The sequence below is a fragment of the Tachypleus tridentatus genome, chromosome 11 (assembly GCF_004210375.1).
Source record: "Tachypleus tridentatus isolate NWPU-2018 chromosome 11, ASM421037v1, whole genome shotgun sequence".
NCBI lineage: Eukaryota > Metazoa > Arthropoda > Merostomata > Xiphosura > Limulidae > Tachypleus > Tachypleus tridentatus.
The window spans coordinates 41,926,789-41,951,882 of NC_134835.1; the positions used below are offsets into that span (position 1 = coordinate 41,926,789).

At 32.4% G+C, this 25,094-nt stretch overlaps 2 protein-coding genes across 5 annotated transcripts in view; one reads left to right on the top strand and one right to left on the bottom strand.

The window, feature by feature from the left end:
* The window catches only part of LOC143232022 (uncharacterized), an 80,224-nt gene extending 69,152 nt beyond the window's left edge, over nt 1–11,072 (top strand). For 3 of the 4 annotated variants that reach the window (XM_076467006.1, XM_076467008.1, XM_076467009.1), the window contains 2 exons: nt 557–715; nt 2,540–11,072. The gene's annotated coding sequence lies outside the window, so the exon portion shown is untranslated. Of the gene's footprint in view, nt 1–556; nt 716–1,876; nt 2,154–2,539 lie in introns of those variants that run through there. The other variant, XM_076467007.1, reaches the window with a different exon arrangement.
* A 62-nt stretch (nt 11,073–11,134) lies between these two features.
* Nucleotides 11,135–24,551, bottom strand: LOC143232024 (uncharacterized). Its single transcript, XM_076467010.1, has 3 exons — nt 24,258–24,551; nt 15,736–15,826; nt 11,135–13,409 (listed from the first exon to the last, which is right to left on the bottom strand). Exons 1-2 carry the CDS (start codon nt 24,495–24,497, stop codon nt 15,776–15,778), a joined length of 291 nt encoding a protein of 96 aa, XP_076323125.1. The 5' UTR covers nt 24,498–24,551; the 3' UTR covers nt 11,135–13,409; nt 15,736–15,775.
* Between the last annotated feature and the right edge of the window lie 543 nt (nt 24,552–25,094).

The following is a 25,094-nucleotide window of genomic DNA, read 5'->3' on the forward strand; positions in this document are numbered from 1 at the left end:
GCAAGAAAACTTGTGTCAAATTTAATAGTTATCATGACACACCAGTTGCTGGAACATCTGGTTGAAAAGATATTAATTTTCTATTAATATTGTTAATAGTGTTTTCACTTAACTGTCATTGTATTTCTTGTAAGAATAAACAAACATGACCTGATTTACCAAACATATAAATCAATATTTAGTCAGACTATTAACTGTAATGATTAGACGATATTATATACTACTTAATAGAACACTATTCATTAATTTTTGGAATTCTTTATCTGAAATAAGCTTTGAAGTATGCTTAAATTTATATACAGTACATACCAAAAATATATATTCATCAGAAGTCTGGTCTCATTTAAGAACATAAATATTATATACTTGTTTTATGATTATGTCTTTTTTTGTAACTGGATATCTATATGTGTAGCCATGATGTTACTTGTTTGCTTTTTATCTAGCAGAGTTAATCAGGAATAGAAATTTTATAGATTCAAGTTAAAACTTTAAATTTTTATCCTTTTGATAATGTCTAATATGAATTGTTTGTTTCTCTCTGTTTTGTTGACAGATATGATGCTCATGGCTACTTGTATAACTTGAAAAGGGGTGAACCTAAACTTATATTGATCCCCTAAAAGGTTTAACAGAGGCTGAGAAAATAGTAGAAGTGAGGAAGAAAGATGTTTAGAACTGTACAAAGATGTTCAGGAAGACAGAGTGTATGAAAGTAAGTTGTATTGATATTTGCTTCTTGTGTTTCACATGTAACAACTTATTTTTCATTCATTTATTTTAATTAAATTTTTATTATTGATAACTTCATATTAACAACATGCTAGTTTTCCGGTAGTAAGTATCTTGAAATCTGTAATGTAATGTCCTGTAAAATGGTTATTTTATAAATTGCAAATTGACATTCTAATTAGCACTTCAAAGAAACATGAATTGCAAGTAAAATAAAACACCTTCATCTTCTCATAAAATAGAAAAAGGAGGTCTCACCCAATGTTCAAAACATCATATAATTGTAAAAACATTACACTAGTAAATATCAAACCATCATTCATTAATGTTCAGATTTTTTAGACTCAAAAAAAAAACATCTAAATTCTGCAGCTAAGAATGGTTTTCCTGATAGTATTAACACCTTTGATGTTTAATGAAAGGAGAGTTGAAAAAGAATCTCTATGTATGACATTGTAAAAAAAAATAATGGTGTGTGTAACTATTTGTTATTGATAATTTAGTATTGTTATGTTACTTTCTATTGAACTATGTTGAGACATGCTAATTAACTGTAACTATCCATTAACAGGATTAAACAACATATTTCTATATCAGTTCCTGTTGAATAATCAGGAATATGCTGGACTATTCAACAGGAACTTACTTAGAAATACATCATGTTTAACCCTGTTCTCAGGTTGTTACGAGGTTAAAAGTAATACAACATTGTCAATTTCTGTTCAAAAGCCTATAGATATGTTACACAGTTTTAACCAAGTTTAAACATTTGTTCATGTTGTACAATCTTGAAAAGATAAAAATGCTATGCAGCTAAGCATTATTTCTTTTAAATAAATATGAGACATACTAAACAACTGGTACAAAACCAAGACATCATTTTTTTATAACAAACTTTACATATTTAACAGTGTGAATAAGGATAGCTAAAATAACTAAATTGTGTATAATACTGAGTCATCGTGAGTATGTTACCATAAATGTCTTGCATCTAATGTAAGATATATACACTTTTACATTTTAATTCAATATCAGCAGTCTGAATGAAAGAAGTTTAAGTAAATGAACTATTATGAAAACGTCACGATAATTTGATACATCACTGCTTCATGTATTTATTTGTTGTATTATTTACTACTTGTAGTGCCTTTCATATCAGCATATGCTGAAGCCATGTGGAAGTAATTAAAATATCAAGGCTACCTTTTCCAGACTTAGATATTTTTAACTATTGCTAAGTGTGGTAAAAAATCAATTCAGCTTCTTGAAGTTACTAAAATTATATTATATTTACAAGTTTTATGAATATTGTAAGTTCTCTATGAGAACTCTATATATTGTATGTATATATATATTGACTTCACAAAACACTGTTGTAATGGGTTTTAACTTGTTATTTTAATAAAATCATGAATTCTTCGATAGATTGTCTCAGCTGTATTCATGATGAAACTTTGTAGAATGGATAGTAACTGCCTGTTGTAGAGACACAATATAGATGACAACGTTTTGAAATTCGATAGACTTTCGAAATGTCATTCTCTTCACAGGTGTCTCTACAAGAGGCAGTTACCATCCGTTCACAAAATTTCATCAAGATTATTAATTGTTTGGTCATTTGAGTGTAACTCTTTTGAGTAAAATTTAACACTTCACTGCAAAATTCTTTGTTGTATTTAAATCCTATTTTGAAACATTTTCCTAAATTTCACCATAAGTGAAGTTATATTGTGTACTATTCTAATTTTTAATCTGTTTCACTCAAATAAGGAAGGAGTAAAATGGTTAAAATTCTCATTGTCATCAGGCAAAGCATAACATGAAATTGGATTTAACTACAAAAGTTGAAGATAATGATGAAAGCATTAAGTTGGAAGAGAGGAAAGGTACATCTTTGGATTTTCACTGGCTCGAGCTGATATGGAATATTTTTACATTAATGAGTTGATGTACTGGAAACATTCAACTATTGTAGTTAATACACAGAGAAGCATGTATGTATTTGTGTAAATTTTTATATGCATATGAAGAAGTAAACAGTTATAGTAATTTGTGGATTCTTTCCTGATCTGAAGTGACAAACTTTTCAAAATTCTTTTAAAAAAATTTTAAAGTATTAACAAATCTGATTTATAAAGCTTACTTGAATATTTAGGTAATAATGAAAAATTGCTAACATCAAAAAGTGGACTTATTTTGAACAAAATAAGTGCACCAGTTCTTGTTTAACAAACTTCAGATATACAGTTTGTACTACTTCTAACAAACAATTCCTGTTGAACAAAAATTACACATTAATCAGCTGTTACCAAGCCTAATGAATAAGCTAATTGGAAATAAGAAGATCTGAGAAACTACAGCAGGTGCACAACAATTTTATGAGAAAATGTAACTAAAATCATGAAAAGTTCAGTATTTATGAATGTTGGTGTTAAAATTGGGATTTCAGTACATATTTGAACAGGCTTCTTTGAGTGCATTCTGAAAACATGTAGTTTTATGTATTTTTTTCTGTTATCTAATAAAAAATTTAACAAATTAACATTTTTAAGGGGAGTCTCTTTTCTTTTGTCCACCCCCTGTATATATATCACATGTAGCCATTAGAAATTCACAATTTTTGTGAAAGAAATGATGTATAAAGTTATCTTCTGAACAGTTAAATGTCAGTTTCACTCAGAGTACAAGTATCATTACTGTGAGAATGTTAATGACTAGCTTGGATGAATTTGTAATGACTCTTGTTGCAGGATGAGAAAACCAAAAAGGTTTTGAGAGATAAGGGATTTTTTTTATTCTTTGCATGTTATTAATCTATATCATTTGGTGCAATATTTAATAAAATAAAAATTAAGGGCAATGCTATGAATAGTCTAAAAAAATTAGGGTTAACTTCCTTCAACAGTTGAGAGCAAAAAAAATGAAGATTGGGTAAGTATGCTATTTCTTTATTGTTTTTCATTCTTATTCTTCATGTATAATTATAAAAGTTACTAAAATGTAAAAATATTGACCTTTTAAGGTTAGTTAAGATGAGATTAAAGCAAATAAATAATAGCATATAATAAAACACGGATGACACAATTCAATAGCATAACATGAGCTACGCATGCCCTAAATGCCATCAAATTGACCAATATCGTTTTGAGATAGCATAGATAACATAACAGATAAAGGATAAAGTTTTATTTTTAAAAAATGCTTAAAATACATTGAGGAAATCTTAGGAGTTACACAAAGGAAATTTACAAATTTTGAAATAAGGAATGTTTTTAAATTTTTTTAACATGGAAATGATTGTGCACACAGATCAGTCAAAACAAATACTCATTATATTAATGGACAAATTTTTATTTTATTACCCCTTTTGCAATGAATCAGGGTTCAAATGCCATGTCATCACACTTGTTGACTTGCATTAAAAATTTTATTGTACTACTATTTTATGAATTTATGTCAGCAAATTTGGAATCAAATTGTAAATTATAATTCAAACTTTAATATTATGTACGAGTTAATTTTTTAATTTAAAAGTAAATGTTAAAATAACACATTTAAAAATATATTTTAATGAGTCACATGGTATGTTGAATGCATCAGTTTAAAATTAGAAGTTTCTGACGTCAAAATACGAAGTCTATAATTTATATAAATTAGGAACTCACATTACTAATATTGACAAGCTAGAATATAAAATAAAAACCTCATCTTTTTATCTTGCTGAGATATAGCTTATGTATTGAATCAAAATTGGTGGCCCCTTTCAACTCTTTCTATGTTTTAAATGGTTCCTTGCATACTCTAACTGTAGTATATGACTTGAATAGCAAATCAGCAGCTTAGTATATCCATGAAGTGGTTTTCTCAGACTTTTTTATCTTTATAAAAGCTACTGAGTTCTTTCAATCCAAGTTTTCAAGGAGATGGGTTGTGTGTTTAGTCTGCTCGAAGTTCATATTTTTTAAAATTTAAATAAACCTTGCTTATTAAGCTTATTAAATTATAGTGGAATACCATAGTATTAATGTAGTTATTTATGATTTTTAGGTTAATCAACTGCAAATATATAAAACCTAAAAAAAATTTTGTTTGATATCCTCCACATGCAAAAGGCTTGGCATCCTATGAGTTTTTATATGTTAAAACATAATATTAACTGAAAGACTGCTACATGTTGTGAAGGTATACACGTTATATTGCAAATTGGAAGTATTAAATCTAAAAAGAGTTTAAATAGATACAAAGAGGTCACATGGTTGGTCATATTGATTGAGCCCATACTGAGATTAGTTATAAAAAATCTGAATATGAATGTAGTAAATCATTATGAATTTCATAACATCCACCTACAAATGATTTGGTGGTTCAAGAGGATGATTTGGTGAATTTGTCACATGGCTTGTTTTTTACGTTTTTATTTATGTGACATAATTATAACTATGTAAATATCAAAAGTACATGAAAGAGGTTACACCAACAAATGATTGATGCAATCTCAACACAGAGATTGTGAAATAAATTATGTTTTTATATTTGGTTATGGTTTTGTTTAACATTCATTTGTTATTCCTTTTATCATTTAGTTTATCTGTGAATTTTTAGTTACATTAAAATGCTAGCTCACCTTCTAAATGATCATGTTTATTTTGAGTACATATGCATGCATTAAGAAACTGGTATTAGTTCCCCTGGTGGTGATGTACAGATATAATTAAAGTTGTATGAATGAAAACCCTACACTGAGTTTTAACAAGTTAGTTCACGAGACGTAGCTGAAGAATATTATTCTTGATTATTACTAAATGTTTGTGATTTTGTAGTTTAAATATATAGAATAGTATTATTCTTCAATTAAGATTTTTTTTTTGCAATTCAGTAATTATTGGAATACTTATCAACCTGGAGTTATATATACTGTACTGTTCATTATCATTAATTTCATGTCCTGGCCCAGCACATATTTATTTACTCTGTGATAAGTTGTCAACTTTGTATTTCAGTAAGTTGAAGTATTCCTTTTGATTTCTGTGGTTGTGAAAGTATTAATATTTTTTTTGTTCTACACTGGTTGTAGTGGCAAGTTACTTTAGACCATTGCAACGTCTTTTTCTTCTGATGTTTTTTTTCCAAAACAGTACCACTTCATATCACCGAAATCTATTTTGATTCTGGTTTACCCTCAAAGCATTGCCATCAAAATGTTTGTTATCAGTGCACCAGTTTTTCTACTACTTCATTTTCTCACAATTTCTGAACACATGCTGATCATGTGACTACCCTCTATCGGTCATAATGTGTCATCTGTTACAAGTGTTGCTAGTTTCTCTTACTACTCTTGCACTATTTTCACTTTCTCAGTTGGCATTTTGTTGTATCTACAGGCATGTGCTTTAAATCATTCTTCATGTCACAAAATTTATATCAGTTTTTGCTTCTTGCATTTGATTTCTATTGTTTATACTTGTTTGTTTTAAATATATGTTTTTTTCATATGAATTTGAGATTTAACCCTTTTGCCCTTGGTATCCTTTACTGTGAATGACACAAATTTTTAATATCTTATGTTCCAAATTTTTTAAATTAACTTTTGGCTACATTAAACCAAACAGCAAAGCATAAAGTTTTAACTAATAATCTATGTCTTAAAAGCTTGAGTCATAAGATGTTAAATGTACAATGCAATTTTTAAAAAAAATTTGAAGTTTCCCAAGTGTGACACTTTTTCTAAGCATCTTCTCTGTTTTATTCATCACGTCTTCAAAAATTACGAAATTATATTTAAGTTTCTCACTATAAAGTTGTGATTGCTGAGACAAAACATAATTTTTATAGTGTTCAATTTTGTATGTTTACAGGGCTGTCAAATAGAAAATCATATCCCTCTTGCTATACCCACTTGTCACTTCCTCTTTTTCAGGATTTGTTAATTAATTAACTTTTACATTTTAATTGTATGTTACCTATAACTAATAGAAAATCAAGGTTTGAGCTATTCGATGACATTTAGTATTAAGTTACGTCTGAATAGACAAGTGTCAGTTTCACTTATAATACAACTTTGGTGTCCATGGGAATCATGACAGCTAGTTTGAATGAACTGGTAACAGCTGTTGTTGCATGGTTAGAAAGCCAGAAAACTTGTAATTATTTGAGAAAACTGTCTGCCTTTTGGATGTAATTAGTATGTGTTTTTTTGTGTTATTTAATTAACAAATATTTAGTGCATTACTATTATTATTATAAAAACAATAGGCTTAAGTAACCTCAACATTTTACAGCAAGAAAAAAGAAGATTGAGTAAGTACTTTATTTCTTGTTTTCCATAAAAGGAACTGAAATGTAAAAAATATGGATATGTTCAGGTTAGTTACGATTAGAGTAGGTAAAATAAATAGTAAAAATAATATAATTAAAAACGTTTCACAAATATGGAATATCAGAAACCCATCATAGATCTTTCTTGGTTGTAAACCCCTTTGGAGACATCTCGCTTCACCATATAGTTCTATCTCTCATTTCAGTAGGTATCTTTCTTGAAATTTTGGATGGCCAGGTTAACGTTTTGGGCTACCTGACTTCATATTCCAATTGCAGTATCACATCATTTGTTTTGGTTTAACCATGAGAGTTCTGTCTTCCAGATCTGGGCACTACCATTTGACCTTTCTTCAGCTCTATTTTGCCAAATATTACACTCTTTTTGCATGTCACTCACAGGGTCTTTGGACTCATTGTTACATGACCAACTGGCTGCTGCTTGCCTCTTTCTGTGCCATGTTAGTTACTCACTTTCACTTACTTCTTAAAGAAGCTGCTTCAGTGGATTTTGTTTACAAACTTATGCAGTATATTTTACACTTGGTGTTCTCTTCAATTCCCATCTTGGTCAGAGCCCAGTCTTTTCCACTTGGGCTCCATGATATGGGGTTGGAAGTCATTAAGGCTCTACATTCTTCTATATCTGTATGAGAGGTTATATCTCTTTTGGGAAGTCTTAGATCATGTGCACATGCATTCCCTTTATTGAATGCTTCTTGACCAGTGGCACTTCTTCCTCAATCTCTTGGGTCATGCCATCACCCTGGGATCAGTAGTAAACGAATTATCCAATCAACAGGTTGACCTTTCAAAAATACTTTCTGAGGCAACTGATGGTGCACCTAGCATGATTGGTAAATAAGCAGGTTTTGTAAATCTATTTGCAAAATATGTTTGACATCGACTGGTAAGCTTTCATTGTGTTACACATGAGGAGACTTTATATGCAAAAGCTGGCCTTAAGGAGCTTGAAAAAGTGATGGAAATTGTAACCAAGGTATATGATTTTATTTCTGCACATGCTTTGAAAAAAGACAATTTCAGAATATCCTGGGAGAAGTGAAGTTCGTGTACACAGGAATACTTGTGTACAACAATGTTCATTGGCTGAGTATATGTTTTTTAAATGATTTATTCAGTGTTTGGAAGAAATTCGTCTGTTTTTGCATATGAAAAATTTTCTTGTCAAGAATTTTCTGATGTTGTGTGGAATTGCAGATTGATGTTTTTTTACAGATTTTTCTTCACATTTAAATGACTTGAACACCAAATTGCATAAATCTGGCAAAACATTTGATGTTATGTTCATTAACATAAAAGCTTTTGAAATCAAACTGAAATTTATTAAATGTGATGTTTACAATGGCACTTTTAAATATTTTCAAAATCTAAAAAAACATGTGACAGATCTTGAAATTCATGAGAAAATATACATTTGGAGCTTGCAAATGCAATTTTTAAGCATCATTAATTCAACTTTTAAATAATTTTCTTTTGAGATTTAATAAGTTCAGGTTATTTGAAGAATCTGCAAAATTCATAAAGTATGCAGACAGTGTGATGTTAAACAAACTGTGTTTGGAAATGCTACAGTAGATTGATTAGGATAATTTTGAGATGAAACTGTTTAATTTACAAAGCAGCTCAACTTGGAAGCAAAAATTTATCGACTCAAGAGCTGAACAAGAAAATATTAAAAGAGATTGGTTAGTGACTGGAATAATGCACAAAACTGCAAAAAATGAGGTTCTGAAACTCTGGAATTCCATTCCTGGAACTTTTGACTCATAAAAATGTCAGCAAAGGCAGTATTTTCATCAGCATATTTATATGAGTCATTATTTTCAGTGATAAACTTTCAAATGTGTAATTATAGGAATATGCTTGCTGATGAAACTAGTGCTGCATACCTCTCAACACAACCAAATAGAAGTCTGATATAAATTATCTGTCATTGGCGGTGCAGCAGCAAAAGTCTCACTGAGTAAAATATGCTTATTTTTCTCTCCTCATTTTTGTTTCTTTATGTTACATAATATGAACCAAAGCTTATCACATTACAAAATGCTTTCTGTTAATAGTACAATGATAAATAAATGTAAATTAGCAAGAGGACTCATTCTTTTTCATTGAAAAAGTCCATTATTATTGTTACTAATACATTAATTTTATTTTTTGTAAAATACTATAGTTATTAATAACACATAACTCCTGAAGGTGTTTCAGTTAAAATAATTCAGAATAATAATAAATGGCAATCTGCTGCTAAAAGTTACTGTGAGCACATAAGATAATTTTTTCAGAAATTGACTTAAATTTGGAGTGTCTCCAATTTGGGCACACACTCTCAAAAGGTTTGTCATCCCTGATGTAGATAATTGTTACCATTGGCTAATTTTGTGGGTGTGTTGATTTGTTATTTTTGTTTCTTTTCTCATTATGTGTCTCAATTATTCAGATGCTTCCTTGGTTGATTGGGAGGCTCTTCAATTTACAAGAAATTTTGGAGTCCATGATCAGTTGAGGAGGCTTCTCTTGATATCAACATCCTGGAATTTTAGGCTGTTCATCAGGCTGTGTGTCATATTCTTGCTCCTCAGCTTTGGGGATGAATGCCCTCAGCTGAGATTGGAGAGGTCTTTACTTATATGCCTACCCTCCAGTCAGACTCTCCTACAGAGTCATTTTCTTTATCCTGATAAATCCTTTTCATGATCTGCAGCATAATCTTATGTGACTGAGGACAGTGCCTCTCTACATTATGTTTCTTTGTACCAGCTTTATCATCTTATTATATCTTTAGCTAGTCAAAACTGCTGTAATTTGGAGGAGATCATTCAGGGTGGTTTGTGGACAAATCCCAGTAAATTTGTTACATATTATCTGCACAATGTAGCTGTGTTTTTCTTGAGTGGTCTTCATCTTCCTCCTGTTATGTCTCAACACACACTTGTTCAATACTGTGCTCTTCAAAATTAGGAATTGCAGACACCCATTGCTCTGTTTCCAGTGTTTCATTTGATCAAACTCCCCTACGTATCCCCCCTCCATCTTCTCATGGAAGATAAGAATCTTTTACAATTCTAGTTTTGAGCTTTAATTACTTTTAGTTTGCCATTATTTGGATTTAAGAGAAAGAGTAAATATGTAAAAACTGCAAAAAGATATGAACACTAGTGAGCAATATGCAATAATGCTCTAAGTTGGCAAATAACATTTTAAACAAATATTTTAGTAAGGAAGCATATATGTTATATAACAACTGGTAGGCATACACTGATTTATAAGCTTATGGAAGTTTTATTGATGGTGGAAGATACTACATATTTCTGCAAAACATTGGTCTTTTACTTGTGAACAGGGAAGATCAGTGTTTTGTCAAAATATGTAATATGTTCCATTATCAATAAAACTTCCTTGTACTTGAAAATTATTGTTTGCCTACCAATTGTTAAACAGATGTCACAGAAGTAGGGACTTTTGTTTTGAAGTATGTGAATATTGGAAATGCATATTTTAAACTCTGGAAAAATGCTATCTAAAGAGTTGTGAGTGTATCATAGCTATATATTTTTTACTTTTTTGTGTATATTATAAATGAAACAACTAATAAACTGTCAGTGGAATATATAACACTTTTTATTTTTCTTATACAAACAGTTAAGGAATCTTTTAGTGGTACAAGTGAACAGTGACCAATTTACTCATTAAATACAAACCAATCAACAAGGTATGTTTTTTTGGTTCTTGAAAAGTTTGAGTTGCAGAATTAAAACAATGAAGTATCAGAACTACTTGTGAGTTGTTATGCATAGTACTTGGAAATTCATAAAAATACTGAGGAAATATCACTTAGAAACTCATATTTGGTGCTAAACATGAGTTCTTTCTGGGCTGAAAGTAGAGACTGTCTCAGTGCTCAAAATTCTCTCAGCAGAGTTTCTCCATGTTCAAGATGCTTAAGTTCTTTGATGTTAGAGAGGCTGTCTCAGTGCATGAAATTTTCTCAACAGAGTTTCTCCATGTTCAAGACGCTTAAATTCTTTGATGTTAGAGAGGCTGTCTCAGTGCATGAAATTTTCTCAAAGTTCAAGACATTGAAGTTGTTTGATGTAAGTTAACTTGCAACATCTCTCAATCGACTAATGTAGTTAAAGAATTAAAGTGAATTGCATAAAAGAAAGTATTAACTGTAATATGTCAGAATATTATTCATGTGGTTGTCACATGGCCTAAAATGTCATATTTATCAACTTTAATGACATAATTGTACATGGTAAAACATTTGATCAATTTTATGAAGGGTTAAGGAAATTTCTTGTTCATTTGAGGAAAGAGAAATTTAAACTGGATCCTAAGAGGCAAAAATTGTAAATAGTGTAAAGGTGGATTTCTTTGGATTCCCATTACCAACAGTTAGAATTCACTGACCCATCTAAAATTGACTCTGTTCAGTATTGGCCAACCAAACAAAGAATATCAACAACCATATAGTTGTCTTTACATATGAAGTTTACAAATAAAGATGACCTCTCCAATAAATGTAAAACTGTAAAAGAATATGTAAACATGACATGGGCAGTCAAATGTATATTATCATGATTAGATTAAAATTAATGTTGAAATATCTTTTACTCATTGATTTACAAACCAAGTTTTCCTGCAATTGTGAAAATACAGTTACTGGAACATTTCATTTGAAGAAAATGTAAATTAATAAACTAAAAAATTCTGTTAAACTAAGAATCAAATATTTTATTTATTATTACTATAAAAACTTTATTCATGATTAATCATTCCCTTTTTTTCTATTAGTCAAAAATGAATTTTTATTGATGGCTACATCATACAACACTACAATTACAAGGAACTTATTAAAATATTTAAAATACTCAAACAATAAATGTTTTATTTTGTTTGTAATTAAACACAAAGTTAAACATGGGGTTACATGTGCTCTACCTATCATGGGTATTGAAACAAATTTACAATATTATAAGTCTACAGACATACCACTGTGCCAATGGGGGACTGATAAATATTATTTAATACAAAATTAAAATCTTTAATGAAACACTGGTAGACTATTTTATAATGTGCAACCATACATATGTAAAAAGCTATTGGTCATGTAACTGTTTAGTTTACATAATTAAAAACAGCAATGTCAAGTACGTACCATATTATATTCCAACCCTTCATCTTTACATAAGATACAATTATTTTCACTGTGTTTCATAAAATGCACATTTTATGGTACATGTTGAGGCTAATTATGTAGGGAAAGATGGATATGAAGACCTTACTGATAAGTATAGAATCCTTGATGGGCTAAGAAGCTCCTCTCTGCCCTTTTAAAATATTATAAATTTATAGTTGCTCTTATATTTCTAGCTTTTGTATTATTTGGTTGAGCCAAATTAAAATACTTTTCCCACTATATTTCAAGACCAGTGTTATTTGCTAGTTTGGCCAATGTATATACAATCGCATTCAATTATTTATGTTATAAACCACCCATTAGAGCATACAGATGGTTGAGTGCATAAAACTCAGTGTGTTCAGAAGGTACAAATCACATTCAATTTTATCAGTACCCATTCTTTCCATTAGATTAATTTTACCTTTAGTTTCATTCAATATTTGACTAATTTGATTCAATCAGAAAAGTGTTTTTTTTTTTTACAAAACATTTTACACTGTAAAACTGAGGAATATGTAGAAACAACATTTCTTTTTGTCTGTTTTCTTAATTATTGATTTCAGTTTACTTTTTTACCATTATTTGTGATTTTGTTAAATTTTTCTCATGGCTATTTCAACAACTATTTAATGTTACATACTGTGACAAAACAATATCACAAATGATGACTAGAAAAGTAAACCTAAATAAGTATATAAAAAAAATGTAATTTTCAGTATACATCCACGTTTTGTCATGACAAATAGTTTTTAAATAAAATCATAATCTTAGAGTTTATAGGCCTTAAGAATAATGAAACACAGTCCTGATAATTTCATCTCAAATAAGGTTGAAAGATTAGAAATTCAAAAGGCACATAGATGAATGATTTTTAAGTATGTAAACCCAGTATTTACATAATCAATGGACACTGTATTCTTTGAGTATTTTAAATATTTTAGCAGAAAAATTTTGTCACATCATCTGTAGAAACCAGATTAAAATTTGTACTTATTATTACTTTATAATTACTGTATTATTACTGAATTTTATTACTCTAGATTGTTTCAATTTTGATTTTGTTATATAGTTGCAACAGAAGTTATTGATTGTGTATGTATACACAATGCTTCCTTCTGTTGAGGCCCCAAAAATTTTGCTGTTGTCAAAAATAAACCTGTTGGAGAAATCAGTTATGAATAAATATGTTTTCTCTTCATCAAAACAAAACATAAAAATATTAAATCAAAATGTACATATCCTCTCTCCATTTTAGTGAGAAAGAAATGACTTCATAATATAAGACAGGTAGCTTCTTCCCCTTTTAGTAATTGAAGAATGACATTAAACTTAAGATGAACAGGCCCTCCCAGTTACAGTTATTTAAAAATGGCATCAAAATTGAAGATGGTAAGGTCCTCTCCTTGTTTCAGTGATTTACTACACATATATAGCTGTCACCTGTCCACCCATTACTCACATCAAATATCTTGACAATAATAACTGTAGCTTGAGGCAAAACATGCCAAAATGATAGAAAAAACAGATCATGTGAACTGCAAAGTGAATATTTTATATGCTTTTTTTTTGTTTTTGTATTGGAACAAAGCTACAAATTAAATAACTATGTAATGTCTGTCATAGGGATCAAACAGTATCAATGTTCCAAACTAATCACACACACAAGGATGTTTAATTCAATATTTTCTATCAAATTTAGTTAATTAATGTAAAAACAAGTGAACATTAACAAGCAAAAAAGATAAATAATTGTAAAACAGGTGAAGAAAAGAAATTATTACTATCATTATTACAGATATAGAAGAGGTAGAGGACTTGAAAGCAGTGTAAAAATAATTACAGAACCAAAAAATATAAGAAAGAATTATTAACACAATTACAGCACTGCTTAATAAAGTAACTAAATGTAAGAACTAGGATCCAGCAGTACACAAGTAACATTATTATATAACTTGAATCCAGCAGTTTATAAGTAATATTGTTAGATAACTTGGATCTGGTAGTATATAAATAACACTGATAGAGAGCTTGAATCCAACATTATACAAGTTGTATTGTTATATAACTAGATTAAGGGGTATACCAATGACATTGTGAGACGACTCTGATTAAGCAGTATACAAGTAACATTGTTAGATAACACAGATCCAGGAGTGTACAAATAACATTATTTTATAATATGGTGTGAGCAGTATAGAAGTAACATTATTAGAAAATATGTATCCAGGATAATACAAGTAGCACAGTATGAATATTTACATCCAACTATATAAGAGTAATATTTTTAGATATTTAAACCTAGCTGTATACAAGTAACATTGTCAGATATCTTTGATATAACAGAATACAAGTAATATGTTAGATAATGTGGATTCAGTTGTGTAGAATCAAAATTATTAGATATCTTTAATTAAGAAGCATAGAGATAATATTTTTGTATAACTTGAATCCATAAACATAATAAAAGTACTCACTTATGAATTTTAGATCAGGTAGGGAAGTGACCAGTAATGGTTCTCTTTTTATATGATAATTTAAAGGGAATGTGTTATTTGAAGAGAAATCCATGAAAGATGTTTTCTACAAAGACAACAGGTGTATTAAATGCATAATAATATAAATATTTTGAACAAAGGAATTTTTTAAATAATTCATACATGTTATTTTTTTATATATCTGCAACAACACTGCTTGTTCTATTATAATGTACTGATTTTGGATAGGTACATATGTTCGGTGTTAAATGGAATATTTAACATACAGGTAGAAAATGCAACAAAACAAAAAGAAACTATGAGTACATTATAATCCAAACGTTAATGTATACTGAGGATAGGGTATATTATAAACCATACAGTATACAGAACATTGGGTAAGTTATAAACTAGACATTTGTGTCGTATATAGAGGGTTGGGTACGTTATAAATCAAACATCAGAGTACACAGATGTTTGGCTGCGTTATAAATCAGAAACTACAATATACAGAGGGTTAAGTATGTTATGAACCAAACATTATTCCATCTGTATAAACGAGTAAAGTCACGTGCACAAATAATGCTTCCACAGTGTGAGTGTTCCATCACCGTAAGTCTCAAGCATATGAAGAAAGAAATGAGTATTTCTGCTCCTTCGTACAAATACATACCAATTAATTTATCCTTGGAATCAGACTTCCGAAACAGCTTTCGGGAATCATCGCTTTGTTCACTAGATTCCATGAGGAAAGCACACAAGTACGAGTTTGCTTTTTACGTGACTGCTTTATTATGGAACATTTGCAATAGAAACTATATTGTCAAGGTGCACGGCGACCAGATTGAACATAATCGAACATAGTGGCATGAATTATAATGACGTCGTGAGGGTCCAAAATAGTTTTAATATAACGTGTACTATAGTAAGATGATTTTTTTATTCTAGCCATCATAGGTCACCTGTCGTAGCTAGGAACGGATATATAAATTAACAACTATTACTTACTCTGTCTATTTGTTTCAGCGGGTTATAATTGTAAAATCCTTCATCTGGCCACTTCCGTTCTAACTCCACTTCGGACACTGGTCGCGTTTTCCTAGATATACATCACATAGAACAAAAGTTTAGTTTATCTACTGTTTTCAGATTGTTTTGATACGTTTTTATTGAATAATTCTCATCATATTTTTAGTTACCACATTGTTTGTGTGAGACAGGAGTTAAATTTACAACACAGTGACGAAGACTTTGAAAAATCACATTGTTTAGTAACAACTCACTCATATCTTGTTAAGATTAAACAACCATAGACTTATTTGCTTGCATTCTGTTTATGTGTATTTGACGTTGTTAAAACATCCCTTATAATGCTTGTTTGTTTTTTAATTTGGCGCAAAGCTACATGAGGGCTATCTGCACTAACCATCCCCAATTGTGCAGTGTAAGACTAGAGGGAAGGCAGCTAGTCATCATCACCTACTGCCATCTCTTGAGCTACTCTTTCACCAACAAAAGTGGGATTGACCGAACATTACAACGCTCCCGTGAAAAAAGGGTCAGCGTGTTTGTTGTGACGGTGATTCAAACCCGCGACCCTCGGATTACGATTCGAGCGCCTCAACCACCTGGCCATGACGGGCACAATTACTGAAGAGAATAGAGCAACGTTTTGTGTATTAAAAGTAGTCGTGGCATTAATTAAATCAATTCTTAACCTTTCTTTAAGTATTATCAATAAGTGATCAAGATATATTTCTCTTATATTGCTTACACATCATGAGATTATTATTGAGCTTGAATGCAAACTTGAGAAGATTTTTCGTTACCTGCTGTAGGTCTGTTGTACAAAATAATTTGCTTTCTTTGTTACCTTTAACCATTCTCGCCTTGCTACGTTATTAGGAATAAACATCTTCCACAAATGGATGAAAACATGTTTCTGATGTGGGACTTTGTGGGCTTGAAAACCTATCGAGGTCAAAATGGGAGTATTGTCATTGTGAATCTTGTGACGGATCATTCTCATTATCGAATCATCATTACTAAACGTAATTGGTAAGAACGCAGAGATAGCTGTAGCTGGAAGGATTATCCGTGAAACTAAACCTCTACTGCCATTATCATTACTAGATGGTTGACATGGTAGACAAGAAACCAGAATCAATGCTGCTGAATTTGGCATTGATACATAGTAAGACTTTAAAGCGGGTCATAACACTTTGGAAGTAGCTTTAGAGCTATAAAATCCCTACAATAGAGCTGAATTGTCCATTCGTTTTGACAAAGAACTCAAAACAAGTGTTAGTATAACATGTGAAATATAGATTTTAGCAGTACTTCATATAAAAAGATGAATCATGAAGAACAGAAGCTGTAAGTCAGATTGGTTCATCATTATCACCAGTTTGCTTCAAGTATAACCACTCTTGCTAGTTCTGTTTGACATATCGTCCCTAAATTTCCAGCCAGATGTTGTTTTTTAACCTTTTCTGTAAGCATTCCAGCGTAGCAGAGCACCAATAAAAGCAAGATACAATTAGCTCTTAACATGGTGATTCAGTGGTGCAATGACACAAGAATGGTTATCAATTATTCCAAAATACGGCCTTGTTCTGCACATTCAACAAGAGATAAACTGGTGATGACAAGCCTTTAGTGTTATTTATAGACAATGCCTTCTCCCAGAAGAAACACTTGGGATGGCCGGAATCTTCAACAGACAATTAAAATTCACTGGACATATTAACACAATGTTAACAAGAGCTACTAGCAAACTAAACGTTTTTGCAGGAAATAGAGCTGAATAACTTCACCTGTTTATGCCGTATAAAAGCCTATGTTGATGCATTGCCGATGATAATTATGAGCGCTGAAGAACTAGACAAGATATAGAAAAATATAAAACCTTTGTTTAATAAATGGGGCATATAGGTAGTAGCTAACAAATTAAAACGTCTAAGTAAAGTCACTTAATACGATGTTGGACCACAATGTGTGTCCTCTATGCACCGTGACATAGAATCTACTTGTGTCTGAAATTCTTCAGGGAAAATGCAGCACCACTCTTTCAAGATAAAGTCAGTCAACTCATGCCTAGTTTATGAGTGTGGAAAATATTGTTTGAAGCATTGTTCCAGAAAATCCTGTACATACGTTCGATTTGGTTCAGATCTGATGAGTGAGTAGGCACATGAATAAAACATATGGATAATGCAAGGGTCACGCTCCTCAAACTATTAGGCAACTAATGGTGCTTTGTGGATGGAAACATTGTCATCTTGAATGACACCCCTCTCTGGAAGACATAAATGCTATAATATTGGGTGCAAATGATAACTCAGTACAATTGACACTAACTTTGCTTTCTAAAGGTATGAAGCACCAAAACCATGCTTGGAAAATGCACCCCACACCATTATGGAAACCACACCATTTTTAGTATGGAGCTTTTTTAGGTGTTTGCTGTTTCTTTAGTTTCATAATGTTCTCTCCAGTGGACACTATATATGTCTTTAACAAGTTATGTTAAAATCTCTAGACGGGTCTTTCCTTTAAGTTTCTATAAGTTTGGACCTCTCGCCAGGATTGATATAGCGTTGGGATGAAGTTTTATATTGTTTTCTATGTTACTGGTTTTTGTAGCAGTTCTATGTTTCTTTGTAATTGTTCAATAGTGTTTTTTTAATAGAATTCATACCTGAAAATTCGTAGAATTGACGGCAACTGCCTGTTGTGGAGACACAAGAAAAGAGCACAACGTTTCGAAAGTCTTCCGCCTTTCGTCTCCAGGTCAGTGTATGTACAACAACAACAAACCGTGACAGGGGTTTAGTTCAGAGAGAGAGAGAAGTCTTACGAATTCTCTCCCCAACAGGGGTGTTCAGGAACGTTGTAGTTCCTCTTCGTCCCTGCCCGTGGAAGTTTATTTATCTATCTGTGTGTGGGGGTTTTCCTATATTTTAATTTGGTTTGTTTGATGATATGAAGTGAGGTGGGGCAGTATGAATCTTTCAAGTGAGAACACCGAGCGAGACGAAGACGGCATAAAGGAAGTAGACAAGACCGGTGTCCGCAGTCTGAAAAGTTAGACAGCAGACGAGACGAAACATAAACCCAAATGGCACGATTTGGGGCCGGGCAAGGATCAATGGATCAAGTTGCCCTAGCTGAAATCTAGAGATTCAATGTCTCGGATTTAGGTGTGGGGGGAAAGGGGAGTACCCCGAGAAAACCCACTTTTACGGCCAGGACGCCGAATAATCTACCCAGGCTGTGCCCGGAAGTAGCTGGAAAGGAAATCAAGGTTAATAATACATACAGGAATAAAACGCATAAGACTTAAGGAAAAAGTATAGAAGTAGCTAATTGGATGGTAACTTGGAAAACGACTTGCTGTGATCTTGTAAAGCAGCGAGGAAATTCAGGTTGAACTTGTGTTTACATCTGATGCCTAGAGGTGATGGAGACGATCGTGAGGGTGGAGGTGAGTCCACTGGATGTTCTTCTTTGATGTATTGTTCTTCAGCGATCTGGGATCATTTGTGTCTTTTTTGCAATATTAGTTTGTGTCTTCTGAGTGTTTTGAGCCAGCATGTGTTTGTAACACATGGAGTTGAACTTGGGGTCTGGCAGGATCTATTACATTTCTTCTTCTTTAAATTAGGTAGTAGCTGGAGGTTGAAGAGGTCGCCAGTCTGTGTTATTGTCTTTGGTCCTGGTAGTAAGTATTGGGATGCTTCTCGCAGTGGAAGTTAGCGGCATCAATGCAGAGTTGCATGAATAAGTATGTGTGCTTTTCCTGGATAGTTGTTGGTTGAACGGTAAATCAGTGGCTGGCTGTGGGAAGTCTTCAGTTGATTGTCCATGTTATGGTTGTCTGGGGAGTTTCGATATCCATGGCTTGGTGGAGCGACGACGAGGGCGTTCAGCACTGAAGTGAAATATATGATAGTAGCTAGAGGTTGAGACTGGTTGTTGGCTGATCGGTAAATCAGTGGTTGGCTGTTGCGTAAAATGTAGTCGGCACTGTGCTTAGAGGTTGTAACTATCTTGAGGAATTTAGTGGCTTGTTTGGTATGTCTGGTGTGTGTACAACGAACGAACAAAACCGTGGCAGGGGTTTAGTTTAGAGAGAAAGAGAAGTCTGACGAATTCTCTCCCCAACAGGGGTGTTCAGGAACGTTGCAATTCCTCTTTCTCCGCTCGTGGAAGATTATTTATCTGTGCGTGGGGGTTTTCCTGTATTTTAATTTGATTTGTTTGATGCAATGAAGTGAAGTGGGGCAGTACGAAAATGTCGATTGAGAATGCCGAGCGAGACAAAGGCGGCAAAAAGGAAGAATACAAGGCTGGAGTCTGCAGACTGAAAGGAAGCAAGCCCCATACCAATCCCGATGAAACGTCCCGTGGTTAGGGCCACGGAGTGGCTGGGATCTATAAATTCAAGTGCCTCAGAATTTGTTGTGGGCGGAAACGGGAATGCCCCTAGAAAACCCACTTTCACAGGATAGGCGCCGAATGTTCTACCTGTCCTGTGCCCAAAGCTGGAAAAAGAAAACATATATAAACATGAACATACACATATGTGTGTGTGTGTAGGTGTTGTCGGAGTTTTCTTCCCGTTTCTCCAATGTATGTATCGTTGCAGGAACACGGAATTTCATAGATGACGTTTTTGAGGTTCTCTTTGGTAGGTCGTTGTTGTTGTTTTTTTACCAGAATGTACCTTAAAGTATTGTAGGATTTCCACAGGACTTCTATGTCGAATTTCTTGGCTATGCATTTGAGTTTTTAAGTAAGATGTTGTAGATATGGTAGGTAAATGGTAGTAGTGGTAGCAACTTTATTATCTTTTCTTTCTGTCGTGGTCTTCTTCTAGGATTTTTTATGAAGGAGGAGATGTAACCATTCTATTTAAAACTCTCTACGATCTTTTGGCGTTCTGCTTCGATGGATGTCTTATCGCAAATGTTTTCTGCTCTCTTGTTTAGACATTGGATTATACCACGTTTTATCGAGGTTGAATGATAGGACTGGAAGTGTCCGTGTGGGTGGGTTTCTGTATACAGTTTTGGTATTTGTCTTCCTTGTTTGCTGATGAGTATGTCAAGAAACGGTAGCCTGTTATGTTCCTGTATTTCCATAGTGAAGTTGTTGCTTTGAATTAAGCTCAAAGCTACACAAAGGGCTATCTGTGCTCTGTCCACCACGGGTATCGAAACCCGTATTTTAGCGTTGTAAGTCCGCAGACATACCGCTAAGCCACTGGGGGGCTCTATATTTCTATAGTGAAGTGGATTATTTTGTCTACGGAATTGAGATGTTCTAAGAAGACTTATAAGATTTCATAACCGTGGGGCCAAATAACGAATGTGTCGTCGACATAACGTTTGTAGAAATTTGGTTTTATAGGTGTGGACAAAAGGGCTCTTTCTTCAGGGTCTTCCATGAAAATGTCTGCTAAGATTGGAGAGTGGTGATCCCATGGCTAGACCATCTGTTTGTTCGTAGAATTCCTCGTTGTATTAGAAATATATTGATTGTTGGCAAATGGTTGCTAGTTCCATAATGGTGTCTATTTTCATACAGCATGACATATGAACATAATTATATATACATAATTATACATACAGCGTGACATATGAACATAATTATATATACATAATTATACATACAGCATGACATATGAACATAATTATACATACACAATTATACCTACAGAATGACATTAGAACATAATTATACATACAGCATGACATATGAACATAATTATACATACACAATTATACCTACAGAATGACATATAAACATAATTATACATACAGCATGACATATAAACATAATTATACATACAGCATGTCATATGAACATAATTATACACACATAATTATACATATAGCATGACATATAAACATAATTATACATACAGTATGACATATGAACATAATTATACATACACAATTATACCTACAGCATGGCATATGAACATAATTATACATACAGCATGACATATGAACGTAATTATACATACATAATTATACCTACAGCATGACATATGAACATAATTATACATACAGCATGATATATGATCATAACTGTACATACACAATTATACCTACAGCATGGCATATGAACATAATTATACATACAGCATGAAATATGAACTTTAAAAGTAAGAGTATTCGATACTCTTTACTTTTATATTTATTTACTCTTGAAACAAAACACTTTCAGGGACCCTGCGAAGAGTTGGCGGTGAGTGGTGATGACTAGCTGCTTTTACTCTAGTCTTACACTGCTAAATTAGGGACGGCCAGTGCAGGTACCCTTCGAGTAGCTTTACGCGAAATTCAAAAAAACCATTCAGGAAACTTCAGACGTGATCCGGTGTCTTCATATCATAGCCAACATTATCCACACAAACAACGTTGTCATAGTTGAGGAGTGAAATCAGCGAAATAGGAGTGATTAATAATAAGAAGGTGACATACGTTTGTTTAATCAATCAGAGAAATATTATCAAGTGAAGTTATGACATAAAGCATGACACGTGATGAATTAAACGTACAGAATAGCACAACCAAAGAAAGGTACGTAAGTTGACGGGTCAACTGCGTGATGTTTGTTTGTTTGTTTTTGAATTTCGCGCAAAGCTACACGAGGGCTATCTGCGCTGGCCGTCATTAATTTATCAGTATAAGACTAGAGGAAAGGCAGCTAGTCATCACCACCTACCGCCAGCTCCTGGGCTACTCTTTCATCAACGAATAGTGGGATTGACCATTACGTTATAACGCCCCCACGGCTGAAGGGGCGAGCATGTTTGGTGTGACAGGGATTCGAACCCGCGACCCTCGGATTACGAATTGAACGCCTTAACCCACCTGGCCATGCTGCGCCCCCGTCCATATTAATTAAGTTTGTACCGGACTTAATTTCAAATTCTAAATTGATATAAAAAATCTGCCCAAACAACTTTCTAAGCGATCTCTTGTAAACCAAACAATGCGCTCTTCAGATACCCAAACTGACATTAACATAGTAGAAAGGTGTAGATAGTATCCTTGCATATGAAGTTTTAGTTTCAGTTGTACACACACAACATATAATTGAATAAAGTTATGTAACACTACTCACATTTTATTTTATGAGTCAGCACTGTATGAACATCTACCACAAAGCTGTTAAAAGTATCGAAATATAAATAGGGGTAAATAGGAGTTTCTGGAGATCTTATCCAGTTATTCGATTTTAAACCTCTCACTTTTTCTTTTTATTTGTAGATATTTGGATGCTTTTAGCACAAACATAATCCGTTATGAAAATAAAATGATAACTTGGACCAAAAATGGCAATATGATATTTAATTATTTATTCTTTTCTAGAGTTGAGTTAATCACCAAATATGAACAGAATAATGTAATTTCAAACAAATTCTCCTTTAATTATTTCAATTTTATAATGATATTGTACATTATAAAACATATACATACAGTAAAATTTAACAGCCAAATAACATAATTAAATATAAAACAAATCACCAAATTTATACATCATAAATATTTAACGTGCCAATGCTTACAATACATACAAAACAACAACACATAGAATACACAAAAAGAATAAATATAAACGAGGATAAATATTGGCCTCACATCGCTTGGTTATGGTGTTCACATTTCTTTTCTCGTGATATAAAAGGATGCTGAGTGAAAAATAAAAAAAATATTTGTTTAAAAAAGTACCAATTCTACATCATAAACATGTTGTTAAATCAGTCTCTGTAAACAGACAGTACTGTGCAAAAGTGCTAGGACAAGATAATATTTTGTCATTATTTCCATTTTACGGATATAATTCTCCCATGCGGTAACTGATTGTAAATTTCAACACAATGGTAACGCTTCACTGATCCCTCTTGACAACTGAATGAACCAGCGTAAGAATAATCAGTATTATTTAGAATTCATGCTTGAATGAAATATAGGGACTGAAATAACTGTCATAGAACCACATGCAGTGTCTTAACAGAGAACTTAGCATATAAAACATTTATATACTGAGAAGAATAAATTTAATAGCAACCCACAAATAAACCTTCATAAAAACAGTGTTTAACAGCATACATTAAGTTTTGTTGTCATGTCACAGCTCCCAAGGCATGAAGGATTGTCAGGAAATATGGAACTTGCATTTATGTGATGCTAGTTGGACTCTCTGACAAATTGCTCTAGAATTGAACTGTTCCGCTATCGCTATTAAGTACACCATATATCTTGACGTCAAGACAGGTAAATTTTTCAGCAGTAAAATGTGATATTGTATGGGATTGATGGATATTACAAAATAAAAATGACTAATTATGCAGTGGTGTTTGAAGTCGATGTACTCAAACTGTAAAATGAACATGCAAGCACAACAACGAATTCTTCGACTTATTAATATTGCTTTTTGATGTATGTCATTAGGGTAATAGGTTCAAAGCAAAACAGAATAAAATAGTGAAGTAACAGTAATTCACGACATACCTTCAAGAGTTCCGAAGCTGTATATCGTTTCTGTACGTCGACTTGTAAACACTTCTCCAAGAAATCTTGGAATACGAGAGAAATGTTATCTTTTTCTTTAATATTAGGTTTCCCATTTTTCGCTATGAGATCAAATAGCTGAAAAACGAAATGGGACATCATGACTTTATGTATATCTATATGTGTGATTAATGGGCAAGCCTTGTTCTGTCTTTTCTTATTAGTGTTGCTGGAAGACATTTCAACCAAATTATACAATCATTTGTGTATTCAAGTAAACGAAATCTCACTATTAAGAAGTTGGGTATTGCGAAACAATGATAATTTTTATGAGTAATATTATTACAGAAACATTTCTCTTTAACTAACGCAAGCATTAATTTACCCAAATTCTTAAAAGATCTTGAAATTTATACGAAATACTTTAAATTTATCCAGAAGGAAACACTTATAGATTTATTCAATCATAATTTTCTACTCTCATCTCATCAAAGTATTTACATACAAAAAGGAAAGTACATTCAAATAAGGAGAAAGTTGAAATTCAATCTAATTTTTCTCCATGGCTATACGGTCTGGTTGGCAACACTTACCATGAGGGGATCTTCATTACAATAAGGAGGCTCTCCCTGTATCATCTCAATAACTGTGATGCCAAAAGACCATATATCGACTTCACATCCGTATTTTTTCTTTTTAACGATTTCGGGTGCCATCCAGTACGGAGTGCCGGCCGTTGATGTTTTTCTACTTTCTTGTGATGTTATAACGGCACATAATCCAAAGTCAGCTACATGATGAAAAGAACCAAGAATAAAATTTTCATTTGAGTGAAAA

Coding starts and splice junctions, on each gene's coding strand:
- LOC143232024 (XM_076467010.1), bottom strand. CDS start 24,497: ATGTCTTCCAGCAACACTAATAAGAAAAGACAGAACAAGGCTTGCCCA. Junction 15,827..24,257: donor CAGCTTCGGAACTCTTGAAG/GTATGTCGTGAA, acceptor ATGTATATCTAG/GAAAACGCGACCAGTGTCCG.